The 20307-nt window shown below is 36.1% G+C and overlaps 1 protein-coding gene across 4 annotated transcripts in view; it reads left to right on the forward strand.

Annotated features, from left to right (window-relative positions):
• The window catches only part of MPP7 (MAGUK p55 scaffold protein 7), a 161320-nt gene that overhangs the window by 40632 nt on the left and 100381 nt on the right, over nucleotides 1-20307 (forward strand). For 3 of the 4 annotated variants that reach the window (XM_085318286.1, XM_085318289.1, XM_085318287.1), the window contains 2 exons: nucleotides 3801-3967; nucleotides 17982-18100. In XM_085318286.1, coding sequence (XP_085174412.1) covers nucleotides 3931-3967; nucleotides 17982-18100 — 156 coding nt within the window. In that variant the 5' untranslated portion in view covers nucleotides 3801-3930. Of the gene's footprint in view, nucleotides 1-3800; nucleotides 3968-17253; nucleotides 17308-17981; nucleotides 18101-20307 lie in introns of those variants that run through there. The other variant, XM_085318288.1, reaches the window with a different exon arrangement.

Below are 20307 nucleotides of genomic sequence, written 5' to 3' on the forward strand. Positions count from 1 at the left end.
ACCACAATATGTTAGGTTACCTTTATGAATTTGGCGGGCAAAGCCTACTAGAACTGCATCTGAATRGGTGAATGTGCTTGAATAGTGTGCAAGAGTTGTCTAAAGGTAGGGAAACATTTCTGTTCTTTTTATAGACATCCAATTTTATTGTCTTTGCGTATCTGCAGTTAAACGAAGATGATCAGAGGGCTGGAGCACCTGCCCCTATGAGGAACGGCTGCGAGAGCTGGGCCTCTTCAGCCTGGGGAAGAGAAGACTGAGGGGGGATCTGATCAATGTGTACAAGTACCTGAAGGGAGGATGTCAAGGGGACGGGGACAAACTCTTTTCAGTTGTCCCGTGTGACAGGACAAGAGGCAATGGGCAGAAAATGAAGCACAGGAAGTTCCGCCTGACCGTGAGGGGGAATTTCTTCCCTGTGAGAGTGATGGAGCACTGGACCAGGTTGCCCAGAGAGGTGGTGGAGCCTCCTTCTCTGGAGATATTCAAGGCCCGCCTGGATGCCACCCTGTCTAACATGCTCTAGGTGGCCCTGCTGAGCAGGGGGGTTGGACTAGATGGTTGCCAGAGGTCCCTTCCAACCTTACTGATTCTATGATTCTATGAAACTGGAAAGCCCTGGAGATTGGAATATGCCTGTCGTTACTCAAGCAAATACACACAAAAGCAGAAATAATTAAGATGCTGGAGTAATTTTAAAGAAGTTCCTTCCTTGGGTTTTAAAGGGCTTTGAAACGTCGTCGCGGCTGATAATAGGCTTCTGGAGAAATAAGCCCTGCTGGCGTGGGGTCCCGGGGCCCCTCGCGGCGGCGGCGGCGGCGAGGCCGCTAGGTGTCACAAGCGCTACAGGAGCTCACAGGTTACTAAGGGCCGGGTGGAAATTCAGCGGCGTATCGCAGCACTCCGCATATTTCACTGTTTCCACATGGTGCACGCCAGAAAAATCTGATACAGTGTGATATATAGAAGCAAGGTACAACTGGAATAATGAAATTTCAAAAATAAGCCCTTTTTAAAGGCTCGTTGTAACAGTCCTGTTGGGTATTGTAAATGCCTCAGGTGCACTTGATACTGCTGTTACGTTCCTGGCTTTTGGTTCTAATTTTTATGGAAAGATGGATTGAACTTCAATTTAAGAATATTCGGTAATCCCTCTCAGGACATACTGTAACAGCTGGTATTTCTGTGTTGCAGTAAATCGATTCCATACAGCAGTCAGCAATACTTACAGCCGGGTTCTGACAAAAACTTCCAAAGCATTTTGAATAAAATGAGCCAAAGAAAATAACATCATCACTGCAAAAATGTAACTTAATTTGCAAGTTAGAAAAAAAAAATCCCTGTTCCATTCCAACAAAATATTAAGCATTTTACTAGTAAGGATTTCATCAGGTCATTTATTTTTCATTAATATATATTTAGGATCTTGGGGGAATAACTTTATGCCACATATAAGTTTCTTAAATAATAAGAAGTTCTGAATTTGTTTAATATTGAATGGTTAACCGTGAAATAAAGAAAAATGAAGAATAACATTGAATACTAAATACACAGCACATGTATAGATCAACAAGACTTTCCACGTTTTGTGCTGAATATTTTTGAGGAACCTGCATTTCTAATTAATAGGAATGCACTCCGTTGTTGGTGAGACTGCCTTGCATGTTGGGGGGGGGTGTTTCTGWGTGGACAAAAGTACTTCAAGCTGCATATAAATCAAAGGTGTGCCATTAATAGTAAACCACTTTGTTTTAACTAGCCTTGCACATAAGAAAACCGAAAGTGCTTCTATGCTTCCGAGGGCTATGGTTGTGTGCTCGCWGCGGGGCTGCGAGCGAGCCGAGGACATGAGTTTTCCTTTATGGAACTCGTATGCGTTAAAAAGAAAACAAACAGAATTAATGCAAAGTGAATATGTTCTTTGTTAATTCGTACAGTGTGTCCTTGGCTACGGTGTTTAATTTTTTTTTTTTATTTCAACTGCACCCCAGCTTGTCTTGCATGTAGATGTTTTACAACTTTGTCATCATAGGGAGATGTTTCACTCTCAAGTGCCTGACTTCCTTATCACTGTATTAAATTTTGATTAAATGCAAATTAATGGAGTTTGTACTGATGAATATTTGATGAATATTAACTTTTTTTGAAACTCAAGCACGTAAGTGAAAGATTAGTTTTTCTCTACTACTGCCACTTATAATTTTTAAAAAATTAAGGAAATCCTAACAGATATCTATACTTTCAAGTTTTATTCAGACCTTTTCATTATAAAAGATGTTACCCAGAGCTGTAACTTCTGCTATTTTTGCCTCTTAAAAAAGAAATCGGGATCCACTGGGGCTTGAAAGGTGACACACAAAATCTTTTTTCTGGTAAATGCTTAAAAAAAAATCTTTTTAAAATGTTACCAGACTATTAAAATGATTTTACAAGGCTTACACCTTGGGAWGTGTTAAGAACTGTCTTATATCTAATTTAAATATAAACTTAACTAAACCAAATCTTGTAAATGACCTTTAGTGTGTTGCGGTAGTTCTAGAAATGTGAGCATTTTCTCCTTTTTTTTTTCTTTTTTTTTTTTGTGGAAAACAGAATTTTGAACAATGTACAATGTTTACGGCACCTGTATATTACTCTTCCACAAGAATGTTGCCAAGTACAAGTGTGTCCAAAATATTCACTTTCAGGGCCAAGATGACTTGAAAAGTCATTCTGATTAATATAAATGTTTTTTTTTGTTGTTGTTGTTTTTTTTTTTTTAAAGAAAAAGCAGAAGCTACAGCAGCAGCAAAATGCCTTGTATTTGTTTATTTTGTTAGGGTAAAGCAGAAGCATGCTGGTTCCTTTCTTAAAGGATATATTTTATTTTCTTGAATTTGGAGAGAGTATCTCATTTTCTTTAAGCCTCTCCTTCCCCTTTCCCTACAAACACATCAGCTCCTGCCCTGGTGTTAGTAAACATTTCCAGTCTTAACTCCGAATTTCTTTTCAAATGTTTGTGTTGCAGTTTCATATTTTAACATACCTGAATTTAAAAACATTCATTTGTATTTGAGTTTGGTTTATGCTTTCATTACATTTGTTTTGAATTATGCTCAGGAACTAGTTAAAAGAAAGACCCAAATTCAGTATCAGTAGGCATGTGCAATAATTTAAAAATACCTCTTAAAAAAAATCCTGTCATAAATAACAAATTACAGAAAGCATCCTTACACGGTGTGCCTGATAGTGGCTCCATCAACTCCATGACCAAACTGCCATTTAGTCCAGATAAATGAATGTCTGCCCCCATTCCGCTTTTTACAGTTTCACTTAAAATTTGATTATATTTCCAGGAAACAGACAAAAAAAGTGTGTCAGGTCTTAAATGAACTGAAAAGAATTGAAATGAGGTTAAGAAGAAGCCTTGAATAACTTAATACGCTAGTAAGCAATTTTCTTGTGATAAAGAGAGTAACAAAATTTTCATACAGTTAAATTGTTCACTATTTTAATTAAACAACCTTCTGTTTCCAAAATACCTGACATGCTAGAGTATATAATTTATATGAGAGAAATGTGTTAAATGATTTTTACGGCAGAATGAGATTATAGACTAGACTGAAAAAAACAAAACTTGTTTTACCTGGGGAAAAAGTCTCAACAGTGTTATATAAGTGTGAAGTCCTTTGTTGTTTTAATTGGGAGATTAAAATTAAATCAAAAGTTTATTTAGTGATAATGATTGGATTTGATTAGTTACAGTAATTTACAGTTTAACAATGTTCTTAATTGTAAAGTTCTGTTTCTGCTCTTTCTAGGAGAAAGTGGGAGATTGCATAAATCTTTGTAGACAACTTGGCTGCAAGCGGTTAAACTGAAATTAACTGCTGCCTTCTGGCTGCAGAGTGCTAGTCTGACGTTCCTGAGTGATACTCTGCAGACTAAATCATGCCAGCGTTATCAACTGGATCTGGGAGTGACACAGGTACGCAAACCAAGGAGGACTGCATGTTTCCTCCAGATCTTATTTGCTACACCTACAGTCGCTATGTTGAGAAATCATCAAATAAGATAATTAATTGTAATCTCAATAGATGCTTAAATTTACCCTTTAAACGTTTTCTTCCTGAAATTTATGTAAGCTTACTAAACACCACAGGTAAAGTAAATTAATTCTCAGCCTTCTCTCCTCCTCCCCTCCACCTCCACCCTGCCCCAACCCCAAAAGAAATTCTCCAGATTATATATGACTCTGAAGAATTTGGAGTCACATCTGAGCATGGTTCATACAATGTTAACTTGAAAAAAGAAAAAAAAAAAGAAAAAAAGATGATATCATACATGCCTTAATATTTGCAGCAGTCTAGACTATCCCCTCTGTGAGTTACAGTTATCAGTGAAGTTATTTCTGAACACAGACTATTTTGTTTTGACACTTCCTTAAAAAATTAGGAGAAAAAAAGAATACTGTCTCAAGTTCTCTTCCTTCCCTTGCCTTCCACATCAGAGTCCGATTCCTAGCATTCAGTGCAGGCAGTGGGAGTGCAGATATAAACATTTTATGTAGCTTTCCAAAGGATTTTTGTTGTTGTTTTTTGTTTGTTTGTTTTGTAGCAGTGTTAGGCTATATTCAAAGGTTTAATTTCATTTTCCTGTTATGTATACAGCCTTCTGTTGTCTAGAGGAAGKACAACTAAAGTTAGTATTTTTGCTTAAGGTCATACAGTAAATAGGTGTTCCTACTCAGATTACAATACCAAGATCACTGCTTTCCACCCTGCACTTGTTTTTTCCAGATCACATAGTTTTATGCACAGTAAATAATAGGAAGTTTGTAAGAAAGAAAAGGGAGATTTCAAGTCAGGAATCAAAAAAAAAAAAAAAAAAAAAAAAAGTGTGTAAGGAATAACATTTGATTGTTGTTTTAAGTGGATGGTATAGTGCAGTGATTTTGTTTCCATACCTGAGATCCACACAAAATTTCTCTAGATGAAAAGATGAATCTTTAGGTTTTTTTCAGTTTTGGGGTAGGCATTATTTCCTTTTTTCCCCCTCTCCTTTTTACTGTGTTTAAGGGATTTGATACTACCTCCTCAAAACCCTACCTTGACCTATCTCCCTTTCTTTTTCACTTTCTTCTATGCAAATAAATGCTTTATTTCTGTGATGGTTGAAGTTGTTTAGTACACTCATGCTGAATTTTGGAAGATTTGTTTGTCTATCCTGGGATGATCTTCCATTGTGGACCTTTGCTTCTTCCATCACAGAACCTTTTGTGTCCTTCCAAAACCATCCTTAAAAGTTTTTTAATACTAGTTTGCGAAATGCGTTCTGACGTTTCAAAAGTCCTAAGAACATGTTAAGATGGAGATAACAAGGGAATGTGCGGTGATTGGTGCCTAATGCAGACAGCATTGCTTTCTTTATTAAAGACTGTTAATATGCTCGTAAGTAATAGTAATGGGCATACAATCTCCAAATAAAGAAAGAAAATGACTTGAACACATTGAAAAAAATTCTTAAGTTTCAAATTGAGTGTGTTAAGTGTCACTGCAACTATATTTTATTGCATTATTTAATATATGTGATACTCAAAATACTCAATAATTATGGTGCATGATAAAGTTCAACTATCCTTACACTCCTAGGAAATCTAAAGTAAGATAGGACATGCACCATTCATATCTTGTTACTTAACTAGTGTTGACTGTTTATTAAAGCCAGTTTGCTTTGCACTGCAAAGCRTATAATGTTTCTTTCAGCAGAAACTTGGATTTGGAAGGAAAAGAGAATTCTTGCTTTCCTTCCTAGTTCTTTACCCTACTCTCTGAAGGGGATGACAGGTATTTAAATATTTTTGAATCTTACATCAAACTATGGTCTGATGTAACATTCCTAATTATAAAACAGATGATTTCTAATGTGCTGCCAGAACTACCTCAGAGCCTTATTCTTCTGCTATTATTACCACTGTTAGGTTGAAAAAAAGCAAACAAAAAATTGGATTTTCTTACCTCTGTTGTTCTCTGGTGGACAGAGCATCTTTCCTCTTTCGCTTCCCTCCTGCCTGTATAAACAGGTGTTGTTGGGTGTTGTGAAGTGTGATGAGCTGGAACTGGCTCATTCATGAGAAGATTCTTCCTGGAGTGCTGTGGAATTAGAAAATTGCTTGGTGGGGACCTAAGAAAAATTTACCTTTAGGGTAGAGCAGATTTAGTCTGTGTGCTAAGACTATGTTTTAATAAAATGTTCAAACAGAATGTCAACCTACCTTTTCTATCTGTTACATCCTGATGAAGTAAACCTGGATTTTAAAAATGACTGGAAGAATTCAGAAGAAAAATTCTTTTGAGGACTAGTAAATACAAATGCATCATCTGTGAATATCAGAAAGTTCCCAAGTCACAGACTTTTAGAAACTAGGACAGTATTATGGAAGCATTAATGAAATTTTTTAGTATTCTTAGTCATCAGACCACTCTCAAAAGCAGGATACTGTTCTCCATGGACCGCATTTGGTCAGACTGAATGTTATCCTTTTCCTGTAAATTTTGCCTGCTTTTATCTTGTCAGCAGACTTTAGAGCTGTCACTGTATCCTTTCAGCTGTTTCCTTTATATATTTGTACATCCTTTTGTTATTCAGCATCTTAACCTGTATATTCTTCTGACCTATTTAATCTGTTTTGGGAGGCATTTGACAGAGTTTATACTATGATAAATCAAAAGCATGGATACAATATTTGTAATCTTTTCTTTAAAACAGTTGTTTTAATTAATTTGGATTCATTAAGTGACATGGGAATTAATCTTATACATTATTAGCCTGATCTGTTGTCTTAGCGTTAAGCCAAAGGTGAAAGGCTCAAGTGTGTATATGCTTTTGTCTCTTCTACTCTTAGTGTCCTCCATCAGCCATATAGAAACCTATTCGGTGATAACATTAGGCTGTTCCTCTTGAAAATTGCACATTAATGAATAAGTAAAATTTTCAATATCATTCTGCATTTAACTTTTATTTAGATGCCTTTTAAACCAGAATTGTGTGACTTGTTTCCATCTGAAAATCTTAAGGATGTTTTTCATTTAACTTTTATATGAGCTACAGGCATGCGTGTGTAAATATACATATCTGTATATGTATACATATATTTGTATCTAGCTATATAAAAATATATAAAATATGCTGTTTTTATTTGCTGCTGATAATGCATCCATGTGTCTTGTTCCTCCCTTAAGATTTATAAAACCCCTCAGTGTCAGGTTGAAGTTGTCTTAAAACAGCCATCTTGAATGGTAACCTGAGCTCCTGCCTGAGGCTGTGTCTGAAGCTTGAAATATTTTCTCTCTGTGTTGCAAAAGTATGCTTGAAGTCCATGTGCAAGCCCATCGGCTAGAGTTTAAAGACTGAGAAAGAAAACTGCGCTTTTTATGGTAAAGCAAGTCTGTGACGTCTAGCGTTCTCTTATCTGATATATTTAGGAAGATTTAAGTTTGCAATCCTGGCTTCACAGTAGTCGATGGCAGTTTGATTGCTGACTTTGTTGGAGCCAAGATGACATCATTATGCTTTGTGAAGTGTTGTTTTAGTGTGAAAAACATTGTAAAATTGTTACAGATTTCTTCTCTCTCAGCTATGTTTTGAGTTTGCTCAGTTGATGAGTTTAAAAAAGCTTTTCTATTTATCCTAAAAGATGACGAAGATACGCAAAGCAGACTTTTTGTTTTAGATTCTTGTATTGTTAGCTGGAAAACCATGTTTATTGGCCAAGTCTGGCCCTTAAGTGAAACTGTGAGATTGCTCAAATATAATGAAAGTCAGAAGCAGTACTTGAATTTGAATATCTTAACTTATAAAAAGTAAAAATATGCAAGGCTTCTTCATCAGTACACGTAGGAACTAATACTGTATCAGATAATGGATTTTTTTCAGTACTATAAGCTTATAAAATTGAATACACAAGGTTAGTTCTTTTGAAATGATAAATCACCTTTGTTAATAACCAAATTGAACATTCAAATGACCTTTAAAATAGTCATATTTTTGGTGTTTTGTAATAATACAAAATACAGCTATGAGATTTGTTTTAAATGTTGGCTGTTTTTTCCAAACTACATTTGGAATAGCATATTCTGTAATGCTGTTAGTCCTATAAAGCTGCATGCTGTTAATGTGGCTGTCCTGAACACTTGTAGAAATATTTTGTCAGACTATTGCGCTGATATGATCACTCTACAAATAATAAACTATGGATTAGTTCCCAGTGGAGTGAGAGACCTGCAGACAGTGCAGAGCTCAAAGATGACTTTGCAGTCACCTAAACACTGAAGATGTTATCCATTCTTTCAGTGCTTTAATATAAATGTGCTCCCTTTATTAACTACTTGTTCATTTTAATCACATTGACATTTTTAACATGATTTTTCTAAAAATGCTTGATAATGAGAAGGATAAAAAGCAGGAAGAAAAAAAAACCTAACTGCTTGAAGAGAAAGCTAAATAGTTGGCAGAGCTGAGAGAGGAACATGAGAATTTGTAGGGACAGAAGGACAGATTAAACTAAGGTGGCTAAAGATTTTAGCCCTTTAAAGCAACATTTTTTTCAGAAGGAGGAGGGAGCTAGAAATCAGGGAGTTCTATTTTTACAGACTGCTAAAAATAAAAATAAAATAAAATAATGTCCAAAGGTCTAGTTTCCTTGTTATGACATGGAGAGAAAGGGACTGTAAGGGAAGGCTGAGGGAAGGATCTCTGGAGGTGGCTCTCCGGCAGCGGGCTGCCAGGGTAGCGGCTTGCCGGCGGTGCAGTCCTGCCCTGCCGCTGACAGCCGCCGAGCAGGCGGAGGAGCAAAGCCTGCACTTGCCGATTAGAAACTGTTACCTATGACTTATGCATAGGTGTACCACAGCAAGTGTAATATATGTAAATGTCGTTGGCTGCACCATGACTGCGAGGCTACTTACATTTCTCACCGTGTCAAAATGCACAGATATGGCTAGATTGTCATGAAAACCGATACGCTAGTCGAGGCAAAACTTACACTGAATTAATAAATAGAGCCAATATTTTACCGCGCGTTCTGGAATTCTCCCCATCTCCAGCTGCCAGAGGCATTAAATGGCTTGTAGGCTAACATTAATATGAAAGATGTGGGAAACTATGAGACGTATGGCTAGCTTTAATTGCTATCAGATTTAATTTTTAAAAATACAGCTTGCTCGTGTTGGGGAAAGGATATTTATTTTGGTATCAACATATTTATGCTGTTGCTGGAAAACGTGTTCAAAGTAGGATGAAATTTCTCTAAACTGTTCTGTTTTGGTTTAATACTTTATATTATGCTGGACTGATTCAGCAGCATGGAATCAGAAAATGTGTGCAGTTGTATTTACTGTAGTAAACTCTTTAAAACTGTTTCAGTTCTTGGACACAAATGTAACTTTAAATTCAAATGTCTGGCAGCAGGAAAATTTTTACTCTTTTTTTTGTTGTTGTTTTTTGTGAGCAATGAAATCCTTAAAGTCTGGTGGTAAATTTGAAAGTACTGCAGCCTATGTTGTTTCCTAACCGAAGGTTTAATGTGCAACAACCCAAAGCCGTGATTACACAATTGGTGACACTCCCTATCATGCCGGCTGTCCCTTGACAGGAGAAGACGATGATGCTGTAATGCACAAGTGTAACTGTGCATCAGCTAGGAGAGCGTAATGTGTATGTTCAGGGTCAGGTGAAAGGTTCTGTGGCTTTTCAGCCCAACATCAGGTCAAGCATTGGCTGTTTTAATGAAGCTAAGGCTATTAATCTGAAGGAAATTTAGGACTACCTTGAAGTAGTAAGGAGGTCCCCTGCTAACTTTTAGTTCCTTGTTATGGAACAGAGATGATTCAAATGTGATTTTGCTGTTACAGTAAGAAATCTATTTGAAAATCCTCTAAGGGTGTGGATTTTAGAACTAAAATATGAAATTTGGCCACTCAAATAGTATTATTTTCTAAACTAACTTTGAGATAACAGGCATGATGTATTTGGCTCTCTAAACCTTTTTCCCATATAACTCCATGAAATTTGCATCAAGTGTGTGTGCGTGTGTATGTGCATATATCACCAGTTAATGTGATGGCATACCTTGTTTTAAGTGTTAAACTCAGTCATATAATGAATGGATATAGTGAAAGGATCTAAAATATGTTTTTGGACATCAGCACTGCCATGTCTAATGCATGAAATCTAATGCATGAAATCATATGGATTGCAGGACTCTTTCTTCCACTCTGGAGAGACTCAAGATGAAAGCTGGAGATTCATAGTAATCAGTTGGAGTTTCCAGTAGCTTTAGCCACAATTGAGTTAAAAATAGTCTTGGCTTCTGTTGCTGGAAGTCTTTCTTCAGTCTCTTAATGCGATATTGTGTCCTCCTTTTGCAGATGTAGAATGGCACATTTAGTATTTGTAGCCACTGCTCCCCAGTGCCAAGTCTCTCACTTAACCTTGTAGACTATGAATAAAGAGTTAAACATGCGGAGCATGCCCAGTGACTCTCTCTCAGACATCCTAATGCTGGAGGGAATTCTTTCCTGACTGCATGCCAGATATTTGGCATTGCCTTCTCTAATGTTGATGAACATCTAGATGTAAGTACTTGATAAATGGCTTATCAAGCTGATGTCTGTACACATGACCAGTCAATTAGTCAAGGATATTGAAGGTGTCATAGCATGCAAACTTCTTTGGAGGAGCCACAGGTTTCCGAAAACACACACGTGATATTTTTGTATGAGCTCTCCACAAGCTTCTTGTTAATGCATGTTTGATAGGTCAGTTGAAATCAGTGCTTTTAAGTTTGTGTTAGTCTTGTAGAAAATAAGAAYGCTTTTAAGTGCTCATGAAAATACATTTTATGAATTTTCAAAGTATCCCTGTAACTACTTCATTTTGAGGTTTTCAATTTTGAAACAACTTTGATGAGCTGAATACAAGCAAGAACTATGCAGCATTCTGTCTTCCATGGTATGAATGCAAATAGGAATCAACTATTTAACTCAAATCAGAATGTAACGGTATGCAGTATGCTAAATCTGAAATACACATGTTGAGACAAATCCTAAAAGACCAATAACTGTTTCAAACAACTGCGGATTCTTTAGCTCCTGTAGCCAAGTTCCAAAACTAAAGACTTTTCCATTTTGAAGGAAATAATATTTTTTAAAGTGGTGGGCTTAAATGATTGCTCACTTTCAACGTTTTCTGTCATAACGTTGTTTTAAGGTGGGTTAACAAATTACTGTAGTTTGGAAGAATAAAAATTAGGTGCAAATGTTAAGTTAAAATACTTCATTGCACTTAGTAAGTACATAATCTTGTTCTTTGAGAATAGTTATGCCAAAATTCTTGTTTTCTTCAGGAAAAAATAGAACAATGACATTTCAATTGATGTGCGGTTCACAAGGATTTCAGCATTTCTTATATTTTTTTGTGARTTAGTAAATAAAACAAAGTAGGTATTTTTTTCAAAGCTGCTAATCCCTTCCATGTTACTCCTTTTAAAATTAGGAGATTCCTTTTTTTTGAACACAAAACTGCAGTGTTTTAAGAATGTATGTGATGGAATGAGTTAATCTCTCTGACTTTTATTCTGAAAAAATATTGTTTAAGTCTAACTTTTTGCGGTGTCAGGAAACCTATATATTCAGTGGAATTACTCACAGAACATAAAAAASTATTTGTGGTACATAAAATTGAACATGTAGTTTTCTTTTATTACTGGAGTCTGATAGGACAGTATAGTATTTTTGCTCTGTACGTATACTGTATATGTTTTTATTTGTTTTATTTGAACCAATGTGTGAATACTGTTTCAAAATTAAACTTTTAATGAAATAATTCTCAGATATTCAGTGTTTATGAATTTGATTTTATTATACAGCAGCAATGATGTCAGAATGAGTGTTTGTATTGCAATGCTATTTGATTTTGTGCAAGGAAAGTGTTGTCTGATCCTTTATAGAACTGTAAAGTGCAGTTTAAATGTGAAAAAAATGTAAGCTTGTTATAAATGGCAGCAAATGGTGCTGATTATTTTACCTTTGACAAAGTGGAAAATTTAAAGGTTGGTGTGTCCCATTTTATTAATACAATAAAATTTTACAGTGTTGTTCTGGGCTTAGATATATGTTCTTTAGTGTTTATTACCCCTCAGTTACAGTAAAAATTTTTTATTTGAAGTCTAGCATCATTATTCAGAATGCTAATTCTGGAAATTAATTAACATATGAAAGCAAATGCACATCTATTTGTGTCCATTTTTTTTCTTACGCTAACGAAACAAAGTTGATGTTTTCTTGTAAAATGTAAGAGTGATGGAACGCAGAGACCATGTTTTTTATCATTTAGCACTAGTTTATAGCTTCCACAGACTTGTCCTAATAATGAAGCTATGAAGGATATGACAAGAATGGTGATATTAAATTTCTCTAGACTAACAGTAAATTTTTCCATTCTGATGTCAAGAATGTTGAGCATCTGGAATCTGCAGTGTGAGTGGTTCAGTACGGGAACACTTTCATCAATTTCTTAGCCATTTATCCTCCTCCTAGGAACAAGCAGTCTTCTACAGAATATAACATTATGAAGGAAGCAATTTTCTAGAACTGGAAAAATTCTTTGTGTCCCGTTGTTTTTGATTTAAAAGCTTTCCATTGCTTCTGAGTCTTAAACCTTATTGCAAGCACAAAGTTAGCTTACACATTTTTAAATTGGAATTGCCATTATGGTACATTCTGTTCCTCAGATCTAATAGAATAAACTTTGTTAATGAAGCATAGGATAAACTGAAGATAGCCTGAAGACAGGAACTGCATGAGTGTGTTAACAGAACGAAGTGAAATTTATCTATTCAATCTTTTTTAGCTGGGACAATGCTGAGTTTTCAAACACAGTTAGATTTCCTCTTGAAATTGTTCCCTTAATCCAAGCTGGCAGAACGCTACAAACCTCATTTTGCAACCGTTTTATCTTACTTGATCTTGCAACAAGTCCAAAATCTTCAGGAAGAAGTTCTCTATTAGTGTCAAGTTGATAAAAATTTTATGTGTGTTTAGATTACCTACATGCATATAGATTATATCTGTAGGTAGGATTATCTAGCCATTGGTTTGTAATTGCCTGTGTCACTTTTGTCAGCTGAACTGGATTTTTTGGAAACTGTATTGTATGCCCAAGAATCTGGTCCAGTGTTAATTTATTAAATTTAAATTTCTTTATTCTTTAATTAGGTATTCAGATTTAATATACTATACAAACATCTTCAAATAACCCTCACACATACTATACAAGAGTCAAATAGGATTACTATATGTGATACTTGCCTCCTTTTTATTAATATTTCCAGGCTACAGACTTACACAGACTTACATGCAGTTCACATAGTGTTAGATACCATGTCTAATTTATATAACATGACAGTAAATATTATCATTCTAGTATCTAAAACTAGGACTTCCTTAATTTATTTATAGTGTCACTATTTATTTATTGCTACCACTGGATAATTTCTGTACTTAATGTGACTTTGTTTAATTTAGAAAATGCCATCTCTTTTCTGATGATTTGTGGAAATGCAGGGATGATTACATTATCATTTGTTTTTTTTTCAAGTTGTAGGTCTGAATGGACTTATTTCCCCATTTTACAATTGCAAAATATCTGGGTTAACATCTGCATGTTTAAGTTTGTTACTTAATATCTTTAGTGTATGCTCAAGGCACCTAGGATATTTGATTAAATGATCTGCTTTAAAAAATGGAAATAAATATGTTTTTCTTATGTAAGTCACGTTTATTATACTGAATTTTGACACCTGAAATGTTTTGATACTGGAAAATCCCAATGGGTATATTATTCCTTTTAAATGTAGAACCTGGTTAAATTCCAAGTAAACCTGACTAAAAAATATTACGAGAACCTGACTAGAATAGCTACAGTGTAAACAAAAGCAAGAATTTCTTGCAAGGCTCTTTGCAATACTGCCAACATCAGCCATTCAAAAAACCCATTTTTTTTTTAGTCTTTTTTTAAACACAACTTCTAGAGACTTTTAAAAACTTTTTGGAGTGTTTGTTTAAAATGCAGGCATATTCCCAAAAACATGTGCAAAATACTACTATTTTAATCGGAGGTCCGTGGATGTCATATGACTTGGGGAGGTGGGACTGTAAGAGAAGCATCAAATTGAGACTAGTATTAAAACTGAGACTTGGCAGCCATATGCTTGCAAGAGCATTATTTAGGGTCTTAGTTGTTGAAGTATATCTGCTTCCATGACTTATGCAGTGAAAAGGTATTTTTGTTGTAGGAAACTGTTCTCCTGAATATAGGGGATGTACCTATGAACTTAACTGTTAACTTTTGTTTTTAAAAGTGATCCAAAATGTTCAGTGTAGTGTAATTTCAATTGCAACTGAAAAGATTAAAAAAGAGTTATTTTCAACATACAGGCAGTAAAATCAGTGGGAAAATTCTATTGATTTCAGTGGCCCTTGGTTCTGGCCCATAAAGGCATTTGAGATGCTTTTTAATAGTTCTGCAGGAGGTCAGCATTTGAGGTTGGGATAAAGCCCAGTCTGTGCATTAAATCTGTGGTATTATTAGGCAGCATGGAAGCAGGGTGGCTCTGTTTAGTGACACCTACAGGGCTGTAGAGATTTGAGCTAATCCCCTTCAGGTGTAGGAAAAGATGGATATGACAAGTTATTAGATCTGTTAATTTAAATTTGGCCAATGTGTCTGTAGGGAGTTGAAGTCATTACCAGTTTGCAGTAATTTGACCAATTAATTGGTCCCTGTCCCTATTATAGAAACACTTTGTAATAGGTCCCATTTGCCAGTAAAATCGTATGACAAGCCATGCTTTTCACTGTGCCTTCACACTGCAATAAATATGAACAACACATTTTGTGTAACTGAAACATAAAATGCCAGTGATGTACAAACTTTACCTCTTCAGGAGTCAAGGGAGATGGGGGATGAAGAAAAACATCCTGTTTTTTTCATCGTTTATTCATTTATCTTAATGCTCATGTGAGTATCATTCCATGATACTGGGCCATTATACAGGCAAATTCAGCTTTGTCTGTAAAGGTACTAAGCTCGCAGCTTTTGCTGTTGTTACCTTCTGTTTGGGAAAGAAGATGTAACTGAGAGAGATGATCTGGAACTATGAAGTTTAACTTTGGCCATATTCTAGATTTTTTTCTCTTGTCTCCCCTAGTAAAATCCGAAGTCCTTATTTTCATTTTGCTCCTTGACTTTGTCTCTGGTGCTTCATTTCAAAACAAGAATATTTTTCTCCAGTGTGCTGCATGGCCTAGTGGCCAGGGTGCTTCTGCTGCATAGATTCAATATCCTTCAGGCTCCAGAGAGCCTTGGTTCTGGTTTTCTTACTTTCTGTGCGAAAGCTGTATACACTGGGCTGGAGAGCCAGCCAGGCAGCACTAAAGGTATGTCATGGTATGGGGTGAAATCAGTGAGCGTCTGTCTGATTTTTCCCGTTTCCCCAGGAAAGTTGCACATTTGGATCCATTTCTGCCTGAACAAACAAGAGACCTGCAGATGACACTCATTTCCCTAGAAGGGGCAATTCAGAGTGATACAGACAAATGAAGCCTGCAGAAACTTTTGAGCTGGATGTGGAGAGCCAAATGTATTTAGGTACCTGCAGGTTAATCAGTGCTGGGATGCAGGCAGATGGGATTTTTCACGTGGAGTTCTGTGCATCAAACATAAGCCTCATTCTAGGCAGAGTCAGTCTCACACTGTGTCATTGCTGTAATAATCAGTCTTCCAAAAAACCTGGACTTTATTTATGTATTTTATTTATATTCTTTGATTTTATATATATATTTATATTTCATTTATATTCTTTAATTCTGTTCATTTAGCAAAGRTCTGAGGAACAATAGTTACTGGTATAGAAGAGTCATGTAGCAGATCTTAAGTAAAGTTGAAGTAGATCTTAAGAATCAAGAAAAACTTTCTCTGTTATTTGGAAGRAGTGGCTGAAAGTAGTATTTTCTTTCCTCTGAATGGTACACATTTGTTCTGAAAGGTTACGCCACAATGTAAGCTTACACTGAACTATTTTTTTACTATTATTTTTAAATAATTTTCAAGTTATTCTGAGGTAAATGTATTTGCAGTTATAAAAGCAGTTGAAGTGTTAAAAATGTGCAGAAATATAAAGCAAAGTGAAAAGAAATCCTAATTTTTTTGTATGAATTTCTCAGAAATGAAGTAAATTGAATTAGACTGACTTTTTGCAGTTTTGATATTTGCTTTTCCTGCATACTTATCTCCTCAGCTGAAGTACTGGCCGTGTCATCTTGCAGCTGGTAACTGCTGTGACATCCAGAGAAACTTTTCAAAAAGTTACCAGTTTTGATGCATAAATGGCATGATACAAATAACTATTTTTGCCAGGTGCCTAAATTCTAATAATCCAGAAAGAAAGAGCCAAGAGTTGCCTTTGAACCTGTGTTTTTTGGAGTTCAGTCATCGATACTAGGCAAGACTCACTGCTCCTTTCCTATCCRTACAAAATTGTAGTGGTTTGAATTATATCCTCTTTTTACAGTATTTCTGAAGCATAAACAAGAGCAGATTTAAATAAAAGCAAGATTCTGAGAGAAATGAATGTCAACCACCAAAACACTTGGACCACAAAAAGAATGTATCTGGAAGGAACATTTTTTTCCAGAATACTGTACTGARAGCCAATAAAGAGACAAAAATGTTAAATAATCAGATCCCGAAGGTGCAGTATTTAGTTTTGAAAGGGGCATATGATGCCTGGAAAAGCTGTGAAAAATATGTTTACTAATAAATATTTTAAATCATAAGTTTTAGGGAGATAATAGGCATAGTAATGGAGGTAACCTATAACTTACAATAACGTGCTTTACCAGTAGAAAATCTTGTAAATCTGTCCTTGTGATGAACAGCAGCGCTTACTCAGACTAAAAATAATAGCAGGACCATGTATTTTGGATCCCAGGAGACTATTGGTGTTTTTGTAGACAGCAGACAGGAGAAAAAGGCATTTTGTCCTTTTTACCCCAAGTAATCCCAATGGAAAATGAAACATGTGCTATGAATTGATATCAGCTCATGCCAGGTTACCTCCCTAGAGAGAGCTSCTGCAAACTCTGTTGCTACATTTCTTGGACAGCAGCTTGATGGCCTTGCGCATGATGGATATTTTATGCTGTACGCTACTGTGGAACACTGTGCTACTGTCTGCCCCTTGGAGACTGCTCATGAGGTGTGCCACAGGTAATTGGGAACAGCAATTGCTTTAACCCTACGGAGAATCTTGAATACCCGCAAATTAAAAACACTACTTAAATAGCATCTGTGTGCGCCTTGGAAAACCGCGCTGGTTTTGTTTCTTAGGATTTAATACTGTGTAACAGGGCAGTTGCTTTTGTCTTGCTATAGATTCCTGCTGGACACAAGAGAAAAAAAAATTAAGCGATATATTAGCAAGAAATATTTAGAGAAACCACGAACCCTTTTTTAATGGACCACCCTATCCAGTTTCTGTTCTTTTAAGGAAGTTTTTCCTATTCATGACTCATTTCACTCTTTGGCTAACATCAAGGGAAATGGAATAACGATTAAGCAACGGAATGCATGTTTTTTTTTTCTGGTTTTGTCCTTTTTTTTTCRGAACCTTATGAATTTTCTGTATAACCTTGTGTAAATATGTATGGATATAGAAGCTTGACAACTGTGACAAGGTAAAAAGTACACTGCTGATACTTGCTTCTTAGCAATTTTAAAAAGAATGTTCCTTCTGGTTCTACAAGCTAATATTATGCTGAATACTCCAGACTCCCTATTCAGTTAAAATGACATGCTCCAGGCAGCCAATTACACAGAACTGTTAAGTGAAATTAATGAGATCACCCCTAGATTACATTTTGTGTTTTATTTTCACTTTATAGGTCTGTATGAGCTGCTGGCTGCATTGCCAGCCCAGCTGCAGCCACATGTGGACAGCCAGGAAGACCTGACCTTCCTCTGGGATATGTTTGGTGAAAAAAGCCTTCATTCACTGGTGAAGGTAAACCACATTTAAGTCAGATTTGCTTCGAGAAGAGCATATGGAAAAATGTTTTGAGCGCCATCTAGTAAACCAGTGATCAAACTGTTGCTCGGTGAAAACAAAACAGCCTTGTTTTAACTCTCTTTCTGTCGGGGTAGAAGTTGTTAAATAAGATTGTACCAAAAATACATAGATGATTTCATTTAAGAGTGATGTTTTGGCAGTATAATGCTAATGCAGCAAGCATATGTTGTTTGCCCTTGTTTAGAAAAATAGAGTACGAAATAGTAGCAGGAAATCTGAGACTTCTTTATGGTCAACATTCAAGACCTGGAGTTTAGCTTAAATAAATAAATGTTCACAGCAAAAATTAGAAGGAATATATTTTCTGAGGTCAAATATGGCAACAGTTCAGTAGCCACATTAATTTAAAATAATTTCCTTTAACAAAGTCAACTGAAATTCTAGTAAGCTGTTTCTCTTACTGGCTTGCCTCCATTGAAAATTGTGTTTTGCACATAAATATGTTGGACTAAAGTATGACCTAAAATAAGTTTGGACAAATACTTGAGTAAGTGTCCTGCTATGAAAATGATCAGCAACAAGAAATCAAAGCATAYCATGGGAGTATGCAGAGCAACCCCAATAATGTTAAAACTGCTTATAGCAGAAAAATGGGACCAATCAGCTGGTTAGAAATGTTCCGCTCCTATAAAATGGTAAGTATGTCATGAGTCTCTAGAACAGAGCTAATTCAAGCTGTAAGGAAATTCTGAGGTCTCAGATGAGTCAGTAGGTGGTAGTAATCCATGCCACGAATATATCCAGACTTGCCCATCATTCAGCAGAATTTGTTACAGTTGTCAGTCATTAGTCTAGAGGAGGCTTAGAAATAAAGCAGTTGAGATTATTTTGATGTACGTTTTAAGTCACCTTTTTGCCTTCTTTCAACGATCTTATTCTGGGAAAAATGATTTTGTTGATATGCGGCCAAAATTATTTTCAGATTAGCTGAGAATTTATATATAAAAATAAGCACAAGTACTCTCTGGTGGTAGATGCATAAGCAGAAAAACAGGAGGAACAGTGCTTGTCAAAACTCGTTTACCTGAAGCAATTCATTGACGTTTCTGAAGTGCAGTGATTCACAGTGATTCCTTACTGCTTTACTGTAGTTGTCTGTGCAGGCTGCTGCTAAGATCACTAGAAGTTGAATACCTGTTGGCATTTCTAATATAGGCAGACATTAGGGTGAATCTAAGTAAAATATTACATCCACAGTGAAACTAGTTTTCTTTCTGGATTAGGAATTAAAGAAGAAAGCTGGCTAGAAAGTGATAGGGATCTATGATACACTGAGTTTTCAACATTTGTTCTTATACTGAGGCAAAAACTAAGCCTTTTCCAACTCATGCACTTGCTCCTTTTTCCCCRTTCCCCCAAACCAAAAAGGTAGCAGGCTGGGAACTAGTTTTCTCCCCTTGAATGTACTCTCACTTGGACAGAGTGGGTGTTCTTCCTGGCGCTCCTGTGCTCATGCTGTTGGGTGTTGCAGGCAAGGTGGACTGCTCTTTCTGATTTTGACAAGAACTTCCATGAAAAAGATTTCTTGAGACAGAAAATTAAGATCAGTGAAGAGTCACTTTGTTGCAGTTATTGAAATATTTCAGACATCTTTATTATTTATCTGATAGATTGTAGATGCGAGTTTTAAGGGTATGTGTAACTTTAAACCTGTTAGCAGTTCTGTTAAGGTCTTATCAAATCTCAGTCTATCCTAAAATAGACTTAATTCTTGAACCTGTATCTTTAGTGTTTACTAGTTGCACTTTTTCTTTACTACACCATACTAATATAATTCAGCAGATAGTGTAAGATGAGAACGGAGCCTTTCCCGAGCACCTAGTCTGAGGCAGGGTGTTCGCACGCTCTAGAACCGCATGCACCCTTGGATTTCTCCATTGCTTGGATGTGTAAGATGGGACAGGAACGACTTTCAAAAGGTCACCTAGTTCATGTCCCTGCCCCAAGACAGGCTTAGCTGTATCTGAAGCTCGTGGCATTTGTTTGACCTTTAACACATTTTTAAAGGATTATTCAGTATCCTCTCAAGTTTCGGAGAAGTCAATCCATGGATTTTTCTGAGGACAACTGTAAGAGCAGAAGTAAGCATGCTATCTGCCATAACTTCTCCCTGTTATAAGGCTTCAGAAGTGCCAAGTCTG

This window comes from Rhea americana, unplaced genomic scaffold, assembly GCF_003343005.1.
Source record: "Rhea americana isolate MKP2758 unplaced genomic scaffold, rheAme1 scaffold_53, whole genome shotgun sequence".
Classification (NCBI taxonomy): Eukaryota; Metazoa; Chordata; class Aves; order Rheiformes; family Rheidae; genus Rhea; species Rhea americana.